Source organism: Myotis lucifugus, unplaced genomic scaffold (assembly GCF_000147115.1).
Source record: "Myotis lucifugus unplaced genomic scaffold, Myoluc2.0 scaffold_42, whole genome shotgun sequence".
NCBI lineage: Eukaryota > Metazoa > Chordata > Mammalia > Chiroptera > Vespertilionidae > Myotis > Myotis lucifugus.
Window position 1 is genome coordinate 7,804,712 of NW_005871090.1, and position 22,592 is coordinate 7,827,303.

Sequence of the window (22,592 nt, forward strand, 5' to 3'; positions counted from 1 at the left end):
CTAAGTTTATCTGACACTGTAGGGAAATCTTAAATATATGGATGGGTACAAAGTATTCCTGTGATCTGAAAAAGCAACTATAATTTTAATATCATGTGCATTACTCATTTTATATCAGCATGAAAAATTTCTTTAATCAAACACCTAGAGAACCATTATTAAGAAGGCTTGAACTAGACAGGATGAAATCGTGAACTTCTCACATAAATGCCTAAACTACAAGGAATACTCAAGTGGCATTAACCAGATCATTCATATGAAAGACGAGACTAGTAAAACAGAACAGTTATGTGGTATGGGATCCTAGGTCAAAAAGATAAGAAAAACCTGGCTCAAGAGTAGAGCTATTTACCAGGGATTGTTTCATCTAGACACCGAGAAATGAACTGAAAAACTAACAAAGGCCCTACTTAGCAGAATCTCATCGTTAGCTACACATAGGGGACAAGTGTGAGCACTGCCCTGGAAGCAAGAGCAACAGATTTTGTGAGAGGAATTCAGAGGAAAATAACACCCAACTCCATGTCTGTCCGTTTAAAAAAAAATTTGGAAGAAATGGACTGTTAAGAAAAAAAAGTGGTTAAAATGGTGTTTGTACTGAATTTAAAGTATGATAAATTCCCTAATTCTTAAAGCAGACAAGCTGAGTAAAGGTCAATGTGAAGGTCTGACACAAACAAGGCATTAAACTGCATGAAATAAGCATCTCATGTCTTCCCGCCTCCACCCCCCAGAGCTAAAGTAAAGATGTCATAACGCTCGATTATTGCACACAGGAAGAATGCCAAGTGAAGACTGGAGTTAAGAGAATGAGGGAACAAGGAATATTGAGATATTTCCCCCTAAATTTCATTTTGAATTCTTTTCTTCAAAATAAAAAGTTCAAGACCTAAGACTGATAAACTTAACTTTTGAAACCAGAAAAACGGGTTCAATCACGTATAAAAAGACTAAATATATCCACTAAAAAAATGCATAACTTCTATTTCTACATCTTAGAAATTGTCAGTTACCTCCCATTTTCCCTTAAGCACTAAGAAAAAATTTAAATTGCAAAAACCAGAGTTAGTCCTGTAACAATGGCTTTCTAATAAGAAACAAGCTTCAAGTTCTGCCAGAACTTGATTTTAACATGAGGTATATTATATTAGTAAGATCACAATATGTTTAAGTCCCTGACATTTCAACCTAAATACTTCTCCCAAATTAATTCCTGATGACTCCTATGAAATACTTGCTTATTTTGACTTAATTTTCCTATGTCCATTTATGAGATCTCTACAAACAAAGATAAGACTCAAGGTCAGGGGTACTTCATTTTGTCTTAACTGTGACTTTCCTGACATATTTCTGATAAAAGCTTCCTTCCTTCCGATAACTTACCCCTGGGCAAATACAAAATTCAAAAGACCTCAAAATATACACTAAAATTTGACTGCAGAGAATACTATTTTATGTTTGTATCTGTCAATCAGAATAGGAACAAAGTGGGCAGGTGTAAAAGGGCCAACAGACCTTGGTAGAAAGACGGGGCAGGTTTAAGGTACATTTCCCTGAGCTCAGCAACAACTGTGATGCTTCCTGAGATTCCATTTCCTAAAGAAGTCTCAAATCCTGGTTTCTAGCCATCTCTCAATTTCTAAACAGGCTGACAATTCCATTTTAGCTCACTATAAGACAAACAAACTTAATGAGCCCGTGATCTCCACATGGACTAGCTTTAGAATTAGGTACTGAAGGACCAAGGTGAATGTAATAGAGAAATAGTTTATTTAAGCATCAGTCAAAGCTAAAATGAACTTTACCAGCTGCTTTTATCCCACCAAACAATTATCTTCTGGTTTCATCTCTTTTCCCACAACTCTAACCATATAATTAATAGCCTAGATTATTTACTATATTACTATCTTCCTTTCTTGTTACCATAGGAATATGGTTTTTGGTATGAATGCAATGAAGACACACATAACCTACAGTGAGCATATAACCCTCCAGAAAATGAAGCAAATAAATCAACAAAAAGTTGTGAAATGCTTAAAACTTCTAAGTCAGCACAGAATCCTTACTCCGGAAGCATCAAGTATGATTAAAAGTTCAGCATTCTTTCTCCTGCTTAGTCAACAAAACCCAAACCCCACAGCCTTCCGCCACAGTACTTGCTAAATAAATCAGCAGGATGTAGAGTATAAGAACTGGGTTGTACCCCATTCACCCAGCTCTATCCCCTACCCTAAATAAGCATCCAGAGTACTGCTTAGCACTGGTGGCCAATACCAAGTTGGGCTACTGATGTCAAAATGCCAAGAATGGCTGTTTAAATCAGTGGAGAAAAGCAGGCTTCAGAACCAAGTCATGTTACTTTTTCAATTTCCCAGTTCCCTTAGGTCACTTGAGAATCAAATTTAAACACCTATCCTCAAACAACAAAATGTAAGTTTTAAAACTGACTTTCTTTTGTATATTTCTATAGAAACCAGTGCATGATATACCCAAAAGTTTTAGATGGAGTTTCAGCCCCCAATGTACTTTCCTTCCCGATTAATCCTTATAGTAAGGATTACAATGATCTTGTGACAAGAAAAAAAGGGGGGGGGCGGAAGGGGAGGGCAAGATAAACAGCACTGCTTTATTTAGAAAGCAAAATTTTAACTGTTTTAAAAACTCTAAATACTTGGTAAGAGCCTGAAAAGGAGAAAACCTGATACAGAATCCCTATGCACTTCCTCACCCATTCATCAGCCAACCCAGCTGGGGAACATGATACTACTGGCTGCAGGACAACTTTGCAGACTTTTGAGCTAAAGACCACTTGTGATCCAAATCTCACTTTGACTCACTTTGGTGCAAGGCTTACCACCATCTACAAAGCTCACTCTTCAAAAGATTTAATGGTTCACAGATGGCAAAGGGCAGCTATGTGATTGGACATGGAAGGCTAGATTCTGAAATTCAGAAACTACAAGGGAGAACAGAGAAGATACATTCAGCAGATATATATATTACTTTGTTACTGTTTCAACTCACAGGAAAGAAGTGCTCCATAAGAAATTCTAATGCCATATCCTTCTCCAAATCCCTCCTTTATGGTTCCAAGTACTGGTACTCAAATTTTTTGTTACCATTTTCTTCCAAAACCTGCTTATCTGTTCTATCCCAGCTTTTCCTTATAGCACTGGTGCATGAAAACAACTGAACTGACTATAAGCAATGAGCTCTGCTTTTAAACCTATTTGTTTCTCATTTCCTGCCCCTCTCCCCAATCTACAATAGATTCTTCCCTTCTTCATATAACTTTGGTCTACCAGTATCAATCATAACAGAACCAGTCTTCTAGATCTCAGTATACTAATATAGATAAAAGTTATGGAAGTTAGCCATAAGCTTTAAAAAAAAAAAAAAAAAACTAGATAAAGGGCCACAGCAAGTGATCAGATTTCCACCACTCATCTTGGTGAGATGAGCCCAAGAGGGACCCATCCCTGCTGACACCAACCATTCTTACAGGTAGTCCACCAACACACAAGCTGTCCATGGTAGAACACCACAGACTGCAGGGCATTTGGAGGCTACTGAACCCTGAGTTCCTAGAACAGGAACCAAGGCTTGGAAGAAGGTCAGTGCAGCGTACTCAGCGAATGGATAAACTCAATCATCATTTCACAAGGCTGCAAAGCCCATGAACTAGTCAAATCCCAACATGGAACCAGAAAGATTAAGTTGAATTATTGGCTTAACTAACATTCATTACAAGAAATCTAACTAATTACTAGATACCTGGATTATTTTCAAATGAGCTCACAAAAATGAAAGGGTTACACTGTATGATCTAAGGAACTCCTAGCACAGAAATTCTACTTGGAATCAACACAGCGGTGCTACGGAGGAAGCAGCTGAACAAATAAAAAATTAATTTTCTTCCATTGAAAGCTAAAGCCCTTTACTACTACCCAATTCTATCAAGGCTCCCTCCCCAAAGTTCCTTGATATATCAAGTCCACAGCCCTCTGCTACAACCCTGACATGTTACATACTACTAGTACACATGTCGATGAGGATATTTAAGAACATTCATTGCCTGACCTTTATGATCAAACCAAGATGAATAGAAATAGGTTTAATACACAAATTTACCTTCACCACCACCAGATTATTCAGCAACACAAGAGAGCTATCTGAGCTTACGCTTATATAAGTTTGAGACACAAATGGCAGCATGGAGAAAAGAGAAGGCTGCCTGCTTCCTGATGAGATTCTCTCTGCTTTGAGTCAAAGGTACCACATATTTCCCCAAGTCATTTAGATGTAAATATTCCATTACCCTAATTTCATCACTCACCAGTAGCTTTGTACTGCTCTTCAATATAAAGTGAGCCCTAACCGGTTTGGCTCAGCGGATAGAGCGTTGGCCTGCGGACTCAAGGGTCCCAGGCTCGGTTCCGGTCAAGGGCATGTACCTTGGTTGCAGGCACATCCCCAGTGGGGAGGTGTGCAGGAGGCAGCTGATCAATGTTTCTCTCTCTATCCCTCTCCCTTCCTCTCTGTAAAAAATCAATAAAAATATATTTTTTTTAAAAAGAAATATAAAGTGAAAGCCCAAGAAGTTGGCTTCTGCATTTGTACTCACCATTAACAGTGACTAGAATGGTTAGAGGCCTGCCCCTCAAAAACAAGTAAACTATACTCTTCAAGCAGAAAATGCATACCACAAGCAGCTATTCTGAGAACATTACACTTTTCTCTCCAGACCACATAGCAGTGCCTGAAAAAGTTACACCAAATTTGTAAAAGGGAAGGAAGGAGGGGAGAGTCAAGCCAACAATCCCGTATCTGAACTGAGGAAGTGCAGTCCTTCCTCTGTGCCTCTAACTGCACTTACACTCTCCTCCCTCTTGGCTTTTGCCTTCTGGTTATGAAACAGTTGATGAATTTCATGTCCCTCTTTTAGAAGGGCTATCTCCTAAGAGTTAACTCAGTGGCCAATCAGAAAATAAACCGATGTCGGAGGTGAGGCTTTTTAGAAAGCGAGATCAGGCAGAGAAACTTTCCATTTATACTTGTAAAGTTTGCCACATGCATGAGACAAGATGTCCTCCACAGCCATCTTCCTTCACTGCTTCTAAAAGGCAGAACTTAAAACTGTCCTCAAATTGGGTTCATTAAAGGGTTGTTTCCCTATCACCTCACTTCACTCATGCCCTTTCATCAATGGCTATGGCTATCTCAAGGGTACTAAGCTACAGAAATATTTTTGCCTTATCTCCTCCAACAACCAGGCCCTGACAATAAATAGAGCAAAATGTTTTTAAGATTTTAAACTAGCCCTGACCGGTTTGGCTCAGTGGATAGAGCGTTGGCCTGCGGACTCAAGGGTCCCAGGTTCGATTCCTGTCAAGGGCATGTACCTTGGTTGCGGGCACATCCCCAGTGGGGAGTGTGCAGGAGGCAGCTGATCGATGTTTCTCTCTCATCGATGTTTCTAACTCTCTATCCCTCTCCCTTCCTTTCTGTAAGAAATCAATAAAATATATTTAAAAAAAAAAGATTTTAAACTAAGTTCTACTCTGCTAGTGAACTTCAATTCTAGTCCACAACGTTTTGAGTGCTGTAACATCAGAGCTTCAGGTTTCCACAATACAAAGCAGGCACTACATTTCAACAGAGTGAACACACAGCTGCCTCTCTGCAATCCTAAATTGCCCCCCGAACCCACTGAAGAAACCCTTTTACCATCTTTTGATGAGGTTCCTCAATATTGGGGTGGGGAGAGCTAATTCCCCCAAAGTCAACGATACAGCATGTATTTTCTTATAATTTATCAATCATAGATTTGCAAAAAATGTAAAAACTGGCACACTGAAGATCAGCCTCTGTAACACAACCTTCACCCACTCATACACATCATTTTTGAAAGGAAAGTTTAAACCAGTGATTCCCACCCAAGGAACATTTAACAATGGCTGCATATATTTTTGACTATCACTACTGGAGGAAAGGGAGCTCCTGTCACCCAGAAGCCTGGTATACTGCTAAACCCCTACAATGCACAAGACAATTCCCCACCACAGAAGATTATCAAGCCAAAAATGTCAGTAATGCTCAGGCTGTAAAACCCTGGTTTAAACTCAAGCTCTACATCAGATGTTGGTTATTTACCAGGTCTCACACCAAATGAGAATTTAGATCTCAGGACCTAGAAAATTCTGTAATAGTCTCCCTTGGCCATTTCTTCCTACAGCCCCAAAAATGTGAGATTATGGGCATCTTAAGACACTGTGTACAAGTTACTGATCCAGAACTAAGATGTGGGCAGTTCTGATAAGTCCTACACTTCCAGAGTTTAAAAAAGAAAAACGAAGTCAAGCCATTAAATTAAGAAACTCCACAAAAATTAATAATTTTGAAATTGTCATAGTAGTTGTCAAAGTTTAGTACTGTTCCTACACTAACAAACTTTAGGACATTTTTCCACTCAAGCTGGGAGTCAAGTGTCCCTAGAGACAATTTCCACACAAGTTAAAAAAACTGCAAACCAGAGCAGCAGCATAAACATTAATGTGGCTCCGAGGTGACATCATCCACCAGGCTGGGAAGGGCTACCATCTAGTCCTTGCAAAACTTTTCCTACTTGCTAAACTTACTTCAGTCTATTAGCAATTTAAGAATCATTTTAAAAAAAAGTCTTGGTAGGCAATCAGGACCCATACTCTTTGCGGTGGGTTTGCTGGAATATTGAGATTCATCACCACAGATGGATACAAACTGAATCTGGGAGTGGGAACCTAACCATGATGCCAACTATTTAAGTGGCTTTTTGGCAAACAGAAGGCCTGGAGAACCTGTAAGGTGCAAAATGACTAGAGACCAGGGTAACTTATTTTATGGGAACGAGGTTCTGCGTGATCTCATTTCCCCCCTACCCATTAAAAACTCCAGACACCCGAGAACGTCCCATGGACAGTGGCACAGTACTAGGTAACTATAACGATGGAGCCACTGGTGTTAATGCCTTAACTTTTTCAGGGATGACACTTGGTAAAAATCCCATTTTTCCAAATTTAAAGATCAAAATACAATCTTTTCCATCAGTAGAGAACCGAGTTGAACCAGGTCATAATTCGATTCCCAGTCAGGGCATATCTATGAGGCTTGCCCCGGCCCTGGCTGTGGGTTGAGCAGTCTCCCATGGACCAAAAGGTCGGTGGTTCCATTCACCATAGGGGGCATGCAGGAGGCAGCTGATCAGGTTTCTCTCCCTTCCTCTATAAAAATCGTCCTTTAAGTTAACAGTAAAAACCATCTAAAGATACACAGCACAGGACGAAAATTAGATCAGGAAGCAAAATGAAGCCACGTGTTAGGGCTATATTTTAGTAAGTTTTATTATTTCCTTATTTCATTTAAAAAAAAATAGAAGGAAAATGATTCTACATAAATCCTTTTCCTGTAGCCACTACAAGGGGGGGGGGGGCAGGAAATAGCCTTCATAATCCTCCAATTTTGCTGGAGGGTTAGAATGATGGGCACTTTAAATTCCAGCTACCATATACCATACTAACAAACAGGAAGGCCCGCTGAAGCAGTCGAGCACTTTTAAACAGCTAATGTTTTAGACTCTCAAACACTGTGGGTCAACGAAGAAGTGTGTGTGTGTGTGTGTGTGTGTGTGTGTGTATCAAATTGCTATCAAAATTCCTATTCAGCATCTAAACTTGTAGGAAGAAATCTACCTTTGGAATGTTCTGGTAAGAATCGTAGTCTCAAGTTCCCACTTTCAGTTTTAGTAAAAAGAACAAGTTCCTTCTTTCAACTTTCAAGTAAAAATACTCCCAGGAAGACTTGACTACCCCCATCACCAAGTTGCACTTGAGTAACTAACACAGCATGAGGCCCTCGTTGGAACAATGTGGGACGTAGACTGGATGATAGTCTCTCCCCAAAGACGGCTAACATAGACGGGACATTTTAAGACGTCTTCCGGGTTAAATCCAAGAATGCTTTGTATCTTTAAAGTTTCCCCCCTTTCTGTCAGAAAAACTTGTGTTAACGATTCTGCACATAACACTGTGGTTCATTACCAACTTATACGAATTGTGCGACACTAATTCAAATGTAAAGGATCAATAAAAAGAGCAGAGGCTTGTTTCTAAATCTTTAATTGGCTACGGCAAACTAATTTTACTGCACGTTACCTACCAGACCTCAAGCTTTAAGTGGCATGGGGGTAATTTACATAAACACCCACATTTTAAAAATAAAAGCCGAGTTCAACAACTATTAGAGCACCTACGAACAATCACACAACTCCCGCAGCGACGCCTTTAGCGTTTATAAAGTTGTAAGATACAGGCTTCAGATTTCTGACTTGATGAAATTTCCTCAGTATTTAGGGCCTAAATTTTAGGCCAAAAAAAAAGAGTTTTACCAAGCTGGAGGGGGGGGAGCAGTTTGGAAGCATTTAGTTGCATATTAAGTGGATTTCAAGTCCCCCGTCCAGTCTTCGTGAAGCCAAGTTCAGTTTTAAAAAACTTTTTTACGTAAAAACCCATTCTCGGGGCTCCAGAGGCTCGCCGCGCCCGCTCGGCCCCGACACCGGGCCGCTGGACACGGTGCCGCGTCTGTTCTCAGCCTCAGGAAGAACAAAGGGCGCTCGGGGCCCGGCAGGTGCGTCCCGCGTGGGCACGCGAGCGGCCCCAAAGCCCCCTTGCGACGAGGGAAGAAATCTGGGGCCCCGCGAGGCCGGCGGGCCTCCCGCCGGGCGCCTGCAAGTGTAAGGCCTCACCTTGCTTCGGTCCTCGTCCTGCTGCTGCAGCACCTCGGGAACCGCGGCCATGGCGACGCGGGTCTCGAGCGCGGGCTGCCGGGCTGTGCGAGGAAAGAAGAGGCTGGGCCGCCGCCGCCGGGGCGCCTAGAGGGGCGGCCGCGGCCCCGCCTCCGCTAGCCTCCCTGCCCCACGGCGGCAGGAGGCCACGGGACTCCGCCACCATCCCAGAAGCCCCAGGAAAGGCGAGCGGCACGCCACGTGCTCCCCCACAGCTGCCTCCCCCGTCCATCTTGGAGCCGGGCAAAGAAGCTACGCGGGGCCTACCCTCGCTCCGGGCCACGCGGGAGCCGCAGACCACAGGGTAGCGAGAGGGACGCGAAGGCAGAAACACTCCCCGCCAGGCGCGTCTCAAGGAAGAGCGTGCTGTCGCGCGGCGAAATTTATTACCTAGCCAGGGTCCAAGATGGCCACGAGCTGTGACGTCAGCGAGATCTCGTGAGAGCGGAAGGGCGCGATTTGCAGGCGCCCGCGCATCTGCCGGCGGGGCGGGACTCTCCGAGGATCGCGTGAGTGTCTACGGAGGTGAACCAAGGGCTAGGGGCGGGGCGTGCGCGCCGCGGAGCGCAGTGCATGCTGGGACCGCCTTGCCTGGGCGGAAGCCTAATTCGAGACCAAAGCGCGGGAACGCTGAGCTTACGCGCCCGAAGAGGTTGTTAGCTACGCGGGAGTTAAGCGCGGGGTGGTGGCTGCTGAGGTACCTACCCCTGCCCCGGGCTAGGCTTCTCCTTAAGCCGTCTCCTCCCTAGTCCTGACTCTCACCGTAAGGGCCCTTGCATTCTGACCGCCAACATGGTTCTGTTGTTGACGGCTGTAATGGTACCAGGAGTCTGACCCATGGGGTCATGCCGACCCTCCTTCAGCAACCTGGGTACTTGGATTCTGGCTAGAAAGAATTCGGAGCCAAGACCCAAACTGTAAGAGGATTTTTACTTGGTAAATCACAGCGGTCAGAAGAGTACTTGGTAGAAGAGATGGTCTCTAGGGAATTTGTTGTGGAGGTAAAGGAAGGGCCTTTGGCCCTAGCGGGTTTTGCTCAGTGGATAGCTTTGGCCTGCGGTCGACCGGTTCGATTCCCGTCAAGGGCAGTACCTCATTGCAGGCTCCTCCCCCACGGAGCTCTGACTGGGGCTCAGGCAGGAGGCAACCAATCTCACATGGTCTTTCCCTCCCTCTTCCACTCGCCCTAAAAATCAGTGGGAAAATATCCTCGGGTGAGGATTAACAAAACAAAAAAATAAAAAGGAAGGACCCTTGGGAGTGAGGGAACTAATGGCAAGGTGCGGGGGGGAGGGGGGGGGCGTTTCTGGGAGGGAGAGCACACTGGGTCCTCCTGCTCCTGGTTTTTTGTTATTTTTTAAAATACTTTATTGATTTTTTACAGAGAGGGATAGAGAGTTAGAAACATCGATCAGCTGCCTCCTGCACACCCCCTACTGGGGATGAGCCTGCAACCAAGGTATATGCTCTTGACCGGAATCGAACCTGGGACCCTTCAGTCCGCAGGCCAATGCTCCATCCACTGAGCCAAGTCTGCTCATGGTTTTAAGGTGGAGATTTTAAGGGAAGATCTCAATAGATATTCATCAGTTTTCTAGGTGTGTCCTTTCAGGGTTGTGGTCTTCACTGGTCGATTGGCCAGTCTCAGGGCGGGGGTCATTCTGCAATGCAGCTGGTCCTGAGGACAAGGAGGGGCAGAGAGGTCGCTGGCCTGGTTTTGCTGCTTTTCTGGACCTGGAGCTGAAATACAATTGAGGCACAGATGTTATCTCTAGGGAGGAAAGGTCAGAGGGTCAAAACGCTCCACCAGCTTTTTGCTAGGGGAAGGAAAGTCACCCTGGGGGCGAGGAACCTACAATCAACTATCCCTTACTGTAGGTGCCTGGGGCTGACTTATGGGGGTCACAGTGGTGCTCCCTGCTGACTGCCCTGCTTGCCAGCTGGGACCTGACATGTCCTTCAGGAGCTTGATGTCCACATCTGTAAAACGGTTAAGTACAGGGTGTGAGGGTTGAATGAGAAATCTCCACACAGAATACTTAGCAAACAACCTGGTATTTAAGGATCCGTGGTTAATTGTTAACTGTGACTCCTGGCTATTACAGGATGGATTCTAGAGTTGTTTTTTCCTCTAGTCTCACACTCCTCCTTCTGTTCCTGGCATCACATTTCTTCAGAGAGAATATCGGGGGACGTGTTGCCCAAGCTGCTATTTCGAATTTAGTAGGTGCTGGTCCTTCTGGTATTGACCAGGGCCTTTCTTTGGAAATAGCTGTGTCCGAGCATGTTGCAAAAGCTTCTTGAATAGGCTTTAAATGTGCAATATCATACTGATGCAGCTTTCCCATTGATAGTTAAAATAATTTAACACATTTGGCACCTAACACCACTTTTCTCTTTATTAGGAATGCAAAAACTAAAAAGACCCTCTGCATTGCAAGGAGACTAGAGGGAAGTGAAAAGTCTAAAGATGAAGGCATTTCAGACCATCTGCAGGCAGCTTAAAAGTTCAAAGCGATTTTCTGTAGAACTATCCCCACATCTGGGTTTCTCCACGTCCTCTTATTCATGTGGCCGGAAGAAAAAAGTGAACCCTTATGAAGAGGTGAACCAAGAAAAGTACTCTGATTTAGTACAGTCTGTCTTGTCATTCAGAGGCCCTGCTCAGACTCCAGAATCGTTGTTCGAGGAAGATTCTTTACTCTATGGACCTGTGAGTAAGTGTAAACCCCCAAAGCAAGATGAGGAAGCAAGGGTTCCAGGAAACTGGTTTCCTCTCTTCAATCCAGAGAGAAGCTGCAAACCAAATGCAACAAGTGCTGCGACAGCCCCTTTGAAAATCCCTTTGCAAAGGAATAAGATACCAAGTGTGACCAAAGTCCTTCAGCAGACCATGACATCAGAACAGATTTTCTATTTGGAGAGATGGAAGCAGCGGATGATTCTGGAACTGGGAGAGGATGGCTTTGCAGAATATACTTCAAGTAATTTTCTTAATCCTGGTTCTATATTGTTACTGTGTTTTGTAGAATATACAGCACTAGTGTCAGTCTTTTAAGTTCTTTTTTTAAACTTTAGCGAGGAATTACTTTCAGATAATAACTAGCTTTAAATAGCACTGAGTGTTTAACTCACTTAATCCTCATGACAACTCTATAAAGCATAGATACTATTGTCCCCATTTCACAAAAGAAACAAGCGTAGAGATCAAGTATTTTGACTAAATGATGTGTAAAATTTATTTATTTTATAAGCTACAAACTTAAGTATTAGAATTGCCTGTTTTCTTTGATTATGGAAAAGAGTCAATCACCTGATAATGGAATTATAGTTGTTTGCTAGGCATTCTGTTCAGAATCTAGTACATAACCCTTGTTCTACTTATCAACGTAGACTGACAAGCCAGACTAATGGAATTAAAACAATAAGCCAGAACACGTCATCTGTATTTAGATCTTGGTAAATTGAGATAATCAGATGCTCTTGATTAGGAACTGAGAATAAATAAAGTTTAGCCTTCAACTCCTAAGTTACTAGACAAGTGAAGAGACTAACTTCCTTTAAACAGATTCCATTCAAAAGCAAGATAAAAAGAAAGACCATTGCACAGGTGAATCATCAAGACTGTGTAGTTGTCTTTTCTTAAAGCTAAATTTTACATTGATCATTCCTTAGACCAGTGGTTGCCAACCTTTCAGACCTCACTGACCACCAGTGGTCCGCAGACCACCGGTTGCCAACCTCTGCCTTAAACTATGCTTCCCAGAGAGCAGTATATCTACCCCAAGTGGTGGTACACAAGCACTTTTTTAAGAGTAATGCAGTTATTTTGAAGCATCTTAGAAAAAAAGTGTGCACACATGTTAAACAAGTAGTTACATGTGTTTTAAAGAAAAGTTAATCTTGTGTAATTTTTAATTTAATTCAGAGTTTTTTAGAGTATTTGTTTTTTAGTACTAGTTTGATCTGTTTTTTGTTTTGTTTTTTCTTTTCCCTTGATTTTTTTTTTTTTTTAGACTTATTTTTACAAGGGAAACAGTTCCATGAAGCCTTGGAAAGCATACTTTCACCTCAGGGGAACTTAAAAGAGGGAGATGAAAATCTGGAATCTGGCTACATCGAAAGCATCCAGCATATTCTGAAAGATGTCAGTGGAGTTCAAGCTCTTGAAAGTGCTGTGCAACATGAGACCTTAAAGTATGTAGGTCTGCTGGACTGTGTGGCTGAGTATCAGTAAGTATTAGATTGTTTTTATGAAAGTATGTAGGTGCATTAATGCAGGGTGGGACAGATGGTGCCTACTTTTTCCTCTTAACTCCTACTTCAAGGTACAGCCTCTGTTAAGTCAAAACCTGTGTGATAGGTAAGAGAATTGGGTAAGGATGGATACAGATGGAAGAGCCACATAATCCTTGTAAATCTGTTTTCCAAAATCAAAATGTTTGGTGGAGAAAAGATAACTCTTTTTCCTCTTTATTTTTTTTTGAAGATAACTTTTCAATATCCCTAGGATGGCCTGTTTTCCAGCATGTTCTCCTCCCCTCCCCCCAAGCCAGGTACCAGCCATGTGATCAAATTTGATTCCTGGATTTTATTTCCTGTTACCCTAAAAATAGCATCTTGATCTGTTAGCCACGCCAGCTGGGCCAAAAAAAAAAGTGGGAGGATTTTTTAAAAATATATTTGTATTGATTTCAGAGAGGAAGGGAGTGGGGAAAAGAGATAAAAACATAAATGATGAGAGAGAATCATTCATCGGCTGCCTCCTGCACGCCCCCTACTGGGGATGGAGCCCGAAACCCAGGCATGTGCCCTTGACTGGAATCGAACCCAGGATCCTTCAATCCACAGGCTGACGCTCTATCCACTGAGCCAAACCTGCTAGGGCAGGATTTTTTTTTTTTTTTCTCAGAGAGGAAGGGAGAGAGAAACATCAATGATGAAAGGATCATTGATGGGCTGCCTCCTGCATGCCCCCTACTGGAGGGGATCGAGCCCAAAATCCAGGCACATGCCCTTGGCCAGAATCAAACCTGAAACCCTTTAGTCCACAGGCCAACGCTCTATCCCCTGAGCCAAACAGGCTACGGCCAGGATTTTTTTTTATTTTTTTTTTTAAGTGTTGATGGATTTGAACCCCAGCCTTGGTTTATGAGCAAGAGCATTTCTAAAGCTCCAGGATGTTTAGTCTTTTATGATGAGGACTTTGCTACTGGTCTATGGTGGTTCATTCTGATAGACATTTGAAGCAAAATCAACTAAGGTAATAATAGGTGTAGCTTCAATTCCCCTGTCACTTGTTAAAGGAAAGGAGGCCTTGGATGTTCCAAGGCATTTCGAGAATGTATAGGAACTTGAACTGTGGAAACGTTGTTTCCCAGCACTCCCACCATGGGTCTGCACCTGTAGGTCTCACCAGTGCAATTTAGGAAATATTTTCATCAAACTCCTGACAGGCTCATTTACTGAATAAAGGGCTCAAAGCAGAGAAGGTCAGATCTTTCTAATCCTAAGAGGTAAAGCTCAGAGGAGCTGTCTTTTTGGCAAGTGGAGAATAGAAGCAGCAGTCATTGAGTGACAGTAGTAAATTACACGTAAGAGGGTTAACCTAATAGAGCTTTTTGGTTTTAACTATTACCTACAAAGATTTTCCTTTGGTTTCTCTTTAGAGGCAACCTGTGTGTGATTGATTGGAAAACATCGGAAAAACCGAAACCTCTTATCCGAAATACATTTGACAATCCGCTGCAGGTTGTGGCATACATGGGTGCCATAAACCATGATGCCAACTATAGCTTTCAGGTCAGGACACTGAGCCTCTGCTCAAAGCTTTGCTCAACACTTGTTTAAAGCTATTTAACTCATTATGGTTCTTATTCTGTTTGTAGCCCACTGCTTACTTTGTTCCTTGTCTATCTGCCACTTTAAAAAGCACTTTTCCCCTTCGGCTTTTTGCTGTTGTTGCTAATAGTTCTTAAATGATGACAGTCCATTCTTCAAAGTATTATCTGTCATCTTTGTGTTCTTGTGTATCCTGAAGCAGTCTTTCATCAGCCCATCTTAGAAATTGAGTTATTAGATTGTTTTGTTCTGAGTTTGCCCTGGAGTAAGAAGGAAATTAACCTAAACTCACTCATCCTACTGTGTTTCTTCTAGGTTCAGTGTGGTTTAATTGTGGTGGCCTACAAAGATGGATCCCCTGCCCACCCACATTTCATGGACACAGAGCTGTGTTCCCAGTACTGGACAAAGTGGCTTCTTCGACTAGAAGAATATACAAAAAAGGAAAAGAACCAGAATATTCAGAAACCAGATTAGGGGCAGGATGCTATTTGGAAGGATTCAGCTCTTTCTCACAGTTTGGGAAAATATATTGCTGTTTACTGTGACCTAAGGTGGAGGTCCCACAGGATCTGAGAGCTGCTTTAACACAAAACAGAAATATTAATTTGTTAAAATTTATTGCAATAAAAAAGAAAAAGACCGAAAAGCCAGAAAAGTTTAGATATAAAAAACTGGACTTCAGCATACAAAAGATCAGCCATGCTACCTCTGACTATGATTTACTTGAAAAAAGGTCAAGCAGGATTGGCAGTGTTGGTGGCTCTTGGACCCCATGGAACCTCTCTGTGTCCTGGGCAGCCTGCCCAGTCTTTGAACTAAAATTGGAGGGCAATGAGGCTTGGTGTGCCAAGCATTTCCCCAGGGTTACACCACAAGGGAAGGGGCACGGCAGTCCCAGGGTGTGTGGAGGGGGAACTCACATCAGCCAACTACTACTGCCAACACAGTTTCCTACAACTTGTTTTATATATTGGGATTCTCTATATATTTCTTTGAGAAGGAAAATTTTCATTTAACATTTTTGAAAAAGAAATATGTGACTCCTTAGCCTCGAATAAATAATTGCTCTGGAGAAAGATGGAGCATATTCACCATATCATTGGCATTGCCCCTTGGCATACCACCAAATAACCCCGAGAAGTAATTGTAGGTATTTTAGTAGTTATATTCTGCTTTGAGTAATGGAATCATGTCCATAGAGAAAATGTATCATTTGTGGAATTTTTCAGCTATGGGAAACAATATATTTTTAGGGGGTGTTTGATAAGTAATAAAACTATTAGTTGTCACTGGGTTTGGGAAACAAGTAAATCCCCACTATAGCCTTGGGGGATGGGTCCCTATTTTATGGAGTGGGTTAGCATTTAAGTTACAGTTACTATTTTAAAATCATAGGATGCTACAATTAATTTGTTTCTTTCATTAGCCATAATTATAAATAAAATACAAGATGTGAGTAAAATAATGAGGTTTTTGGTTTTTTAATTTCTGTGTTTATAGATTAATTTCACAAACCTGGAAAATGTTAGACTTTGTTTTTATATTCAGAATTATACCACTGACCCAGTAGCTTTGGTATGTGTTTTATGTAAATGAATACAAGGAGGTGTCCTGAATCAGTCACCTGTCAAGGAAAGTAAGGTTCAGTTGGGAGAGAGGAGGCTTGTGGGTGACCGTTTATTGACTCTATACACATCTACATTTTTTAAAATAGCATATATTCCTGTAACCTGTAATATCCAAAGTCAGGAATCAAGTGAGAAAATTAAAAATTGTACCAGCAGATTTTTTTTTTCCACGCTGCTCTAATAAGTTTCACCCTGGATTTAGGAAACCAGAGCCAACAAGCCTTCATTTTAATACAGTTCTGTTGGGTTAACGTAAATTCCCTTTGACCCAAACTAATGGTGGTGTGAAAAGATCCATAAATATCCTTAGAGTCTAATCAAGAAGATATGGTTGGTAGAACAGTGAAGGTAAATCCCTAGGTAGGTTTCCCTGAACCACATAAGGGCACCCCAATTTCTCACTACACCGGTAAATTTCACATCTCACCAATTAAAGAAATCTCAATCCTTTGGGAAGGAAATGTTGATAAGGAAAAAAAGTTATTTTCACTACTAAGGTATAAGAGGAGAAAACCAAATCTGAGTTTCTAAACGAGTCATAACTTTTTAATAAGAATTAACATGTAGCCCTAACCGGTTTGGCTCAGTGAATAGAGCATCGACCTGCAGACTGAAGGGTCCCAGTCAAGGGCATTTACCTTGGTTGCAGGCACATCCCCAGTTGGGGCTGTGTAGGAAGCAGCTGATCCATGTTTCTAACACTCTATCCCTCTCCCTTCCTCTCTGTAAAGAATCAAAATATATTTTTAAAAAAAGAATCAACATGTATATTACTAGTTTTTGGTTGCTACCTGTTCCCCTAAGAAATTGTGAAATGAAACAAGATTTGTAATGAGAGAGTCTCCAAATTGAGGTACAGTGGGGCCTTGACTTACGAGTTTAATTCGTTCCGTGACGGAGCTCGTAACTCAAATTACTCGTATGTCAAATCAAAAAGTGAACAAGTGAGACACGTGATGCTGGGCTGATGTTGTGTTCACTGTGACGTTCGCTGCGCCAACTAGCGGTGGGGTATCTGATGCTGGCCAGTAACCCGAATTTTAGCTCGCAACTCAAAGCAAAAAATCGGCCGAGAGACGGCTGGTATCTCGAAAAACTCGTTAGTCGGGACACTCGTAAGTCAAGGCCCCACTGTAATTAAAAAATTTTCAAAGATTCATTCTTTCTGAAGGGGTTACTTCAGAAGTACAAAAGGTAACCTTATAGATTTGAGCTTTGAGATAGTCCATTAGATTTAAAGCTGCATTTCATTCTGCAATTCTACACTTCCTTAATGCATTTAATAAGACTGCATTTAATGAAGCTGCCAAAGCTCCAAGCTGGTACTAAGAGCCAATTTTTTTCCAGTCTGACCTGTGTGGCTCAGTGGTTGAGCATTGACTATGAACCAGGAGGACATATTTCAATTCCCAGTCAGGACACATGCCCGGGTTACAGGCTCAATCTTCTGTATGGGGCATGGAGGAGGCGGTCGACCCATGATTCTCTCTTATCATTGATATTTCTATCCCTCCCTCTCTGAAATCAATAAAAATACGTTTTTTTTTAATTTTCCCCTCAGACCTGGCCTCTTGCTCAGAGCCATTAATACCCGTTAATCTGAGAATATTAACTTCTTTCTATAAACTCATTATAGTTCTAGGAAAATGAGTGAACATATGACCTATGGTTTTATATTTGTTGACTCTGGTAAACACAGGAAGAGGGTTTAGTCATAGGTCAATGTGTTTCCAAGTAACCAATTTGCCTACCAGCTTTAAAAGGGTTAGAGAGGGGTAATTTGTTGTAATCGCTGTGTCTTTCCACCTGAGCAATTAAACATTTTATTATATCCTATACCCTACGTTCTCCCAGACACACACAAAAGTGAAGCAAGGAAATAGTTGAAACTATTTTTTTTTAAATAAATGCTTCAATTGTTTGGAGCTTGTATCCTAAAGAGAAACACTGTCTTAAACCAATCAATTACTAAGTACAGAGCAGAACTGATTCTCCTTGCCTCCCTCCCTTCCTTCCAGCCTCTGAGGCCTGCAGGTTAAGCAAAGAGATGTGCTGTTGCTGGAGGCGGAACCTGTGAACCTTAAAGTTATACTATAGAAGGGAGCTTGAGAGAATCTCTTTGGGGAGATCTCCCTGATTATTGCCTTGACAATAACAGTGGTCAGGTTTGAGTAATGCACATGTAAATCCAATCATAAAATGATGTTCTGGGTTAGAGATTCCTTTATAATCAAGATTGGGGGAGGGGGGTCAACTCTAGCGGGTTTGGCTCAGTGGGTAGAGTGTTGGCCTGCAGACAGAAGAGTCCCGGGTTCGAGTCCGGTCAAGGGCACATGCCAGGGTTGCTGGCTCCATCCCCAGTAGGAGGCATGCAGGAGGCAGCCTATCAATGATTCTCATCATTGATGTTTCTATCCCTCTCCTTCTCCCTTTCTGTCTGAAATCAATTTAAAAAAATTAAAAACAAGTGGGGGGGGGGGAGTTTTTAATAGATCATCACAGATAAACAAGTCCTTGCCTTTGTTTCCCTAATCCCATTTCTCTCCCCTGAAATAAACACCATCATAAATTTGGAGGGTATCTTTCCAGTATATCCTTTTACAGTTTTACGACTTGTGCTGGTCTCCATGAAAAATACATGGTTGTGTTTTCTGTGTTTTTGGTCTCACTTGCTTTGTCTCCACTTATTTTTGAGATCTCTCCAGGTGACCACTTCCAGATCTATATTTCCTCATGCTTCATTGTCTCACCACTGGGCTGATAGGCTAACTAACAACGTTTTGTTACTATAGACAGTGGTGCAGTGAACAGCACCCTCCTGTGCGTGTTTCCTGGCACACAGGAGGCAGGTGCAATGTGGTGGAAGCAGGATGTCCATTGTGGCTCTGCCAGTTAATAGCTCTGTGACTTTATGGCAAGTTATCCGACCGTTCTGTGCCTGATTTCCTCATTTGTAAATTGGGGAGAAATACCGGTACCTACTATTATAATACAGCAGTACAGTCATGTAAGCGCCTGGCACATCATGGGAACAAAATAAATGTTAACCGCCATCATCATCAAATGAACCCACCTGAACGCAGCTTACACGTTACTGCCCGGTTCCCCACCCAAATCATCTTCATGTTCCCACCAGTGATGTCTGAAATTTCCTGCTTTCCCACACATTCATTAACAAGAAGTTTAAGACTTTTGTTTGCCAACATGATGGGGTGAAAACAGTTCGTTTTTACTTTTTGAACAGCATTATCGCTTGAATGAAATCTGCATGAAAACGGGATTGCCACCTAGTGGTGGGAGAAGTAGACTGCACTTAGCGGGCAGAAGCCAAATACCGTAGGGATGGACCGATCTGGAGGAACTGGGGCATCTCAGTTCCTAACACAGGTCTGGTTTGATTTAAAGTAACTGTGTGAGAGGTTTTCTCTCCGTTTTTAGGCAGCTTCATGATTTCCTTCTCACTTTTCCTAGTATGGCGACATGGAGACCTGTCTGCACAGCCCTGTGAGGCTTCCTACAGCTGAATGAATCTGGGTCACTGGCTCCGAAAAGAGAAGTGAGATAAATTAGGAACAAGGCTATTTACAAACTGGCAGGAGACTGTGGCTCTAAGCAGGGCAGGATTTTCATGGAGAGATGGCCAAATGCAGGCATCGGGGCTGCTCCCTCAAACCGCCTCAGGGCTGAGCTGAGAGTCTCCGTTAACTTCTTTCCAAATCAGGGGCTGGTCCTGTCTACTGCAAAGACTCCTAAAGTCATAATCTAAAGAGATTTCAGGGTGCATGGAAATGTTAGCTATTAATTATCAAAGAGATAAAATACATTTTAAAGGATCTATACAAAAATGTTCCATGAAAGCAAGGGTGTAAAAAAAAAGTTGCTGAGCCTGGCTGGTGTGTTGCTCAGTGGTTGAGCATCGACCTATGAACCAGGAGGTCATGGTTCGATTCCCAGTCAGGGCACATGCCCGAGTTGTGGACTCAATCCCCAGTGTGGAGTGTGCAGGAGGCAGCCAATCAATGATTCTCTCTCATCATTGATGTTTCTATCTCTCCCTCTCCCTTCCTCTCTGAAATCAATAATAAAAAATATATTTTAAAAAGTTTTTCAAAAATTACTAAACTGTTATATTACATGTCTTTAAATAAGTACAATCACTAAATTAATGGGATGTTAAAAGTTAAGAAAAGGAAACAGAGTCCAAACAACAAGCAAAGGTCAGCTGTGATTAGAAATATCCATTCAGACAGATCTCGACTGTCCCACAGCCCCAGGCTCACACCCATTTCTAAGCTCGTGTTTGTGATGATACTTTTGCCTAAAATAATTTCCCTTCATCCCTTTGTTCAGCCAAATCTTAATTTTCTTAGTGTTTGGACCTGAACCCCAGTCCTACCTGAGGTCCAGCGCAAGTCTTCCTAACTCTGCAGGAAAGAAGATGGTGCATGTGCAGAAAGTAGGAGCCTCAGAATCAGGCAGACAAGGGTTCAAATCCCAGCCCCACGGCGTTAGGTGAATCACTTTACCTACTTCCTCATCAGTAATTTGGAGATAGCACTGACCCCAGTGTTGTCGGAGCAGGCACTGGGCAAATACTTGTTCCTTCCTCCTTGGAATGACTCCAAACAGCACGTGATGACTGCACCCTTCACTGAACTCCTAAGGGGCCATTATTTTTACCACTTGCGTTGATTCTTGTTTGTATTCTGCCTTTTTCTGTCACTTAACCATTTCAGATGTGTATATCATCTCCCCAGTCATTGGGACACATCAACAGCACTGGACAAATGTGCTGGACAAATTCACTACATTTATTCTGCTTGTTGCACAAACGGTCCTACTTTCCATTACCCTAATCAGCAGTTACACATAAGGAGTGGGTGCGGTTTTGTTTTGTTTTTTTAAAAAAAAAACAAGACTTGGGTAATAACTACAGAACATGATTCAGGCTTCAGATGGTCACAGGTTAGGAGATCTGGTGCATCTTGAATTCAAAATCAGGAAAGTGAAAGAAGTAGACAAAAGACACACGGAACAGTTTTAAGAGAGATTAAGTGAGGGGACAAACAACAAAAGGAAAGTGGCCTGCCCCAGAACAACAGAAAAAGAGCTGGGACCAGACTGGCCCACCAGAGACATTGTGGTTAGTTCTAGGCAGCCCGTTGCTAAGAGGCTGTGGGTTCTGTGAGCTCAGTGATTTGAAAGTAGATGCGGAACTAGAGGAGCCAGACGGTGAAATCAGAGTTGTAAAATGGGATGTGTGCAGCAGTACAGAGATGGACAGGGTGGGACAGAAAGCACAGGGTTGCAAGTTAGAGGTTAATTCATCCCTTCACCCCACAAATTGAGTGTTTGTTTTGTGCCAGCTTGTGCAAGACACTGAGGATCAAGACAGACATGGAGTTTATAATCTAGAGGAAGGGCGGGCAATTAACAAGTGAAAAAAGTAGTATGAAAATTACAGATTGAGAGGCATGAAGAACCAGAATCACTGAGCCAGCAAGCGGATTGAAAGTTTGGATTGGGTGGTCAGAGAGGGCTCCTCTGAAGGATGACCTAAGATGAAACCTGAAAGATGAAAACTGGCCAATGTAAAGAGCCACAGGAGCCCTAGCCGGTTTGGCTCAGTGGATAGAGCGTCGGCCTGCGGACTAAAGGGTCCCAGGGTCCCAGGTTCAATTCCAGCCAAGGGCACATGCCCGGGTTGCGGGCTCTATCCCCAGTCAGGGGCGTGCAGGAGGCAGCCAATCAATGATTCTATCTCATCATTAATGTTTCTATCTCTCCCTTTCCCTTCCTCTCTGAAATCAATAAAAATATATTTAAAAAAATAAAAAAGAGCCACAGGAAGAGTATCCTCAAAGCCTAGAAGTAAGAAAGAGAGCTTACAGCCTGGAGGAGGGACATCTGAAGACAGGGGTGGTCAGGAAGCAGTGAAGAAAGGGAAGGAATTGCAGACCAGGGACAGGTGGGCATCCAGGCGATGCCAGGTTCAATAGGCCATGAAAGGACATTGGAGTAATTCTAAGGAAGATGGAAAGGCAGGCTAAGCAGGGGAATAAAGTCATCCCATCCCCTTTCAAAAAGATCAGTCTTATTTGGAGAGTGGAAAACAGGGACAGGAGTTGAGTCAGAGACCAGCTGGACAGCTATTGCAATAGTCTTGCTCATGAGTCAGTGAACCGTGGCCCACAGACCAAATCCAGTCTGCTGCCTACTTTAGCACAGTCCGTGTGCTAAGAATTGTTTTCACGTGTCACATGGAATTGACTGAGTAGTCTCCACCCCCTTCTGGTGTAGCT

At 42.5% G+C, this 22,592-nt stretch overlaps 2 protein-coding genes and 1 non-coding gene across 9 annotated transcripts in view; 1 reads left to right on the forward strand and 2 right to left on the reverse strand.

Annotated features, from left to right (window-relative positions):
• Positions 1-9,303, reverse strand: part of SNX5 (sorting nexin 5) — a 27,747-nt gene extending 18,444 nt beyond the window's left edge. The window contains exons 1-2 of one of the 3 annotated variants that reach the window (XM_006087981.3): positions 9,086-9,297; positions 8,780-8,862 (exon numbers count right to left, since the gene is read on the reverse strand). In XM_006087981.3, coding sequence (XP_006088043.1) covers positions 8,780-8,830 — 51 coding nt within the window. In that variant the 5' untranslated portion in view covers positions 8,831-8,862; positions 9,086-9,297. Of the gene's footprint in view, positions 1-8,779; positions 8,863-9,085 lie in introns of all 3 variants that reach the window. The other 2 variants (XM_006087982.3, XM_006087983.3) reach the window with 2 other exon arrangements.
• Positions 3,425-3,661, reverse strand: LOC111825850. Its single transcript, XR_002829051.1, has one exon. It is a non-coding gene; the product is annotated as a small nucleolar RNA SNORD17 (small nucleolar RNA).
• On the forward strand, positions 9,200-16,124 carry MGME1 (mitochondrial genome maintenance exonuclease 1). Of its 5 annotated transcripts, none has more exons than XM_006087979.3 (5): positions 9,200-9,327; positions 11,224-11,802; positions 12,835-13,051; positions 14,488-14,620; positions 14,975-16,124. In XM_006087979.3, exons 2-5 carry the CDS (start codon positions 11,289-11,291, stop codon positions 15,134-15,136), a joined length of 1,026 nt encoding a protein of 341 aa, XP_006088041.1. In that variant the 5' UTR covers positions 9,200-9,327; positions 11,224-11,288; the 3' UTR covers positions 15,137-16,124. The 5 variants fall into 5 exon arrangements, with proteins under 5 accessions (XP_006088041.1, XP_023608980.1, XP_006088042.1 ...); XM_023753212.1 differs by having other exon boundaries at positions 9,230-9,343; XM_006087980.3 differs by lacking the exon at positions 9,200-9,327 and adding an exon at positions 9,390-9,735.
• Positions 16,125-22,592: the final 6,468 nt, after the last annotated feature.

Excerpts from the sequence above, each read along its gene's own strand:
- MGME1 (XM_006087979.3), top strand. The coding sequence starts at position 11,289 with ATGAAGGCATTTCAGACCATCTGCAGGCAGCTTAAAAGTTCAAAGCGA. Across the intron at positions 11,803-12,834 it reads CTTTGCAGAATATACTTCAA|ACTTATTTTTACAAGGGAAA; the intron begins GTAATTTTCTTA and ends TTTTTTTTTTAG. Across the intron at positions 14,621-14,974 it reads ATGCCAACTATAGCTTTCAG|GTTCAGTGTGGTTTAATTGT; the intron begins GTCAGGACACTG and ends TGTTTCTTCTAG.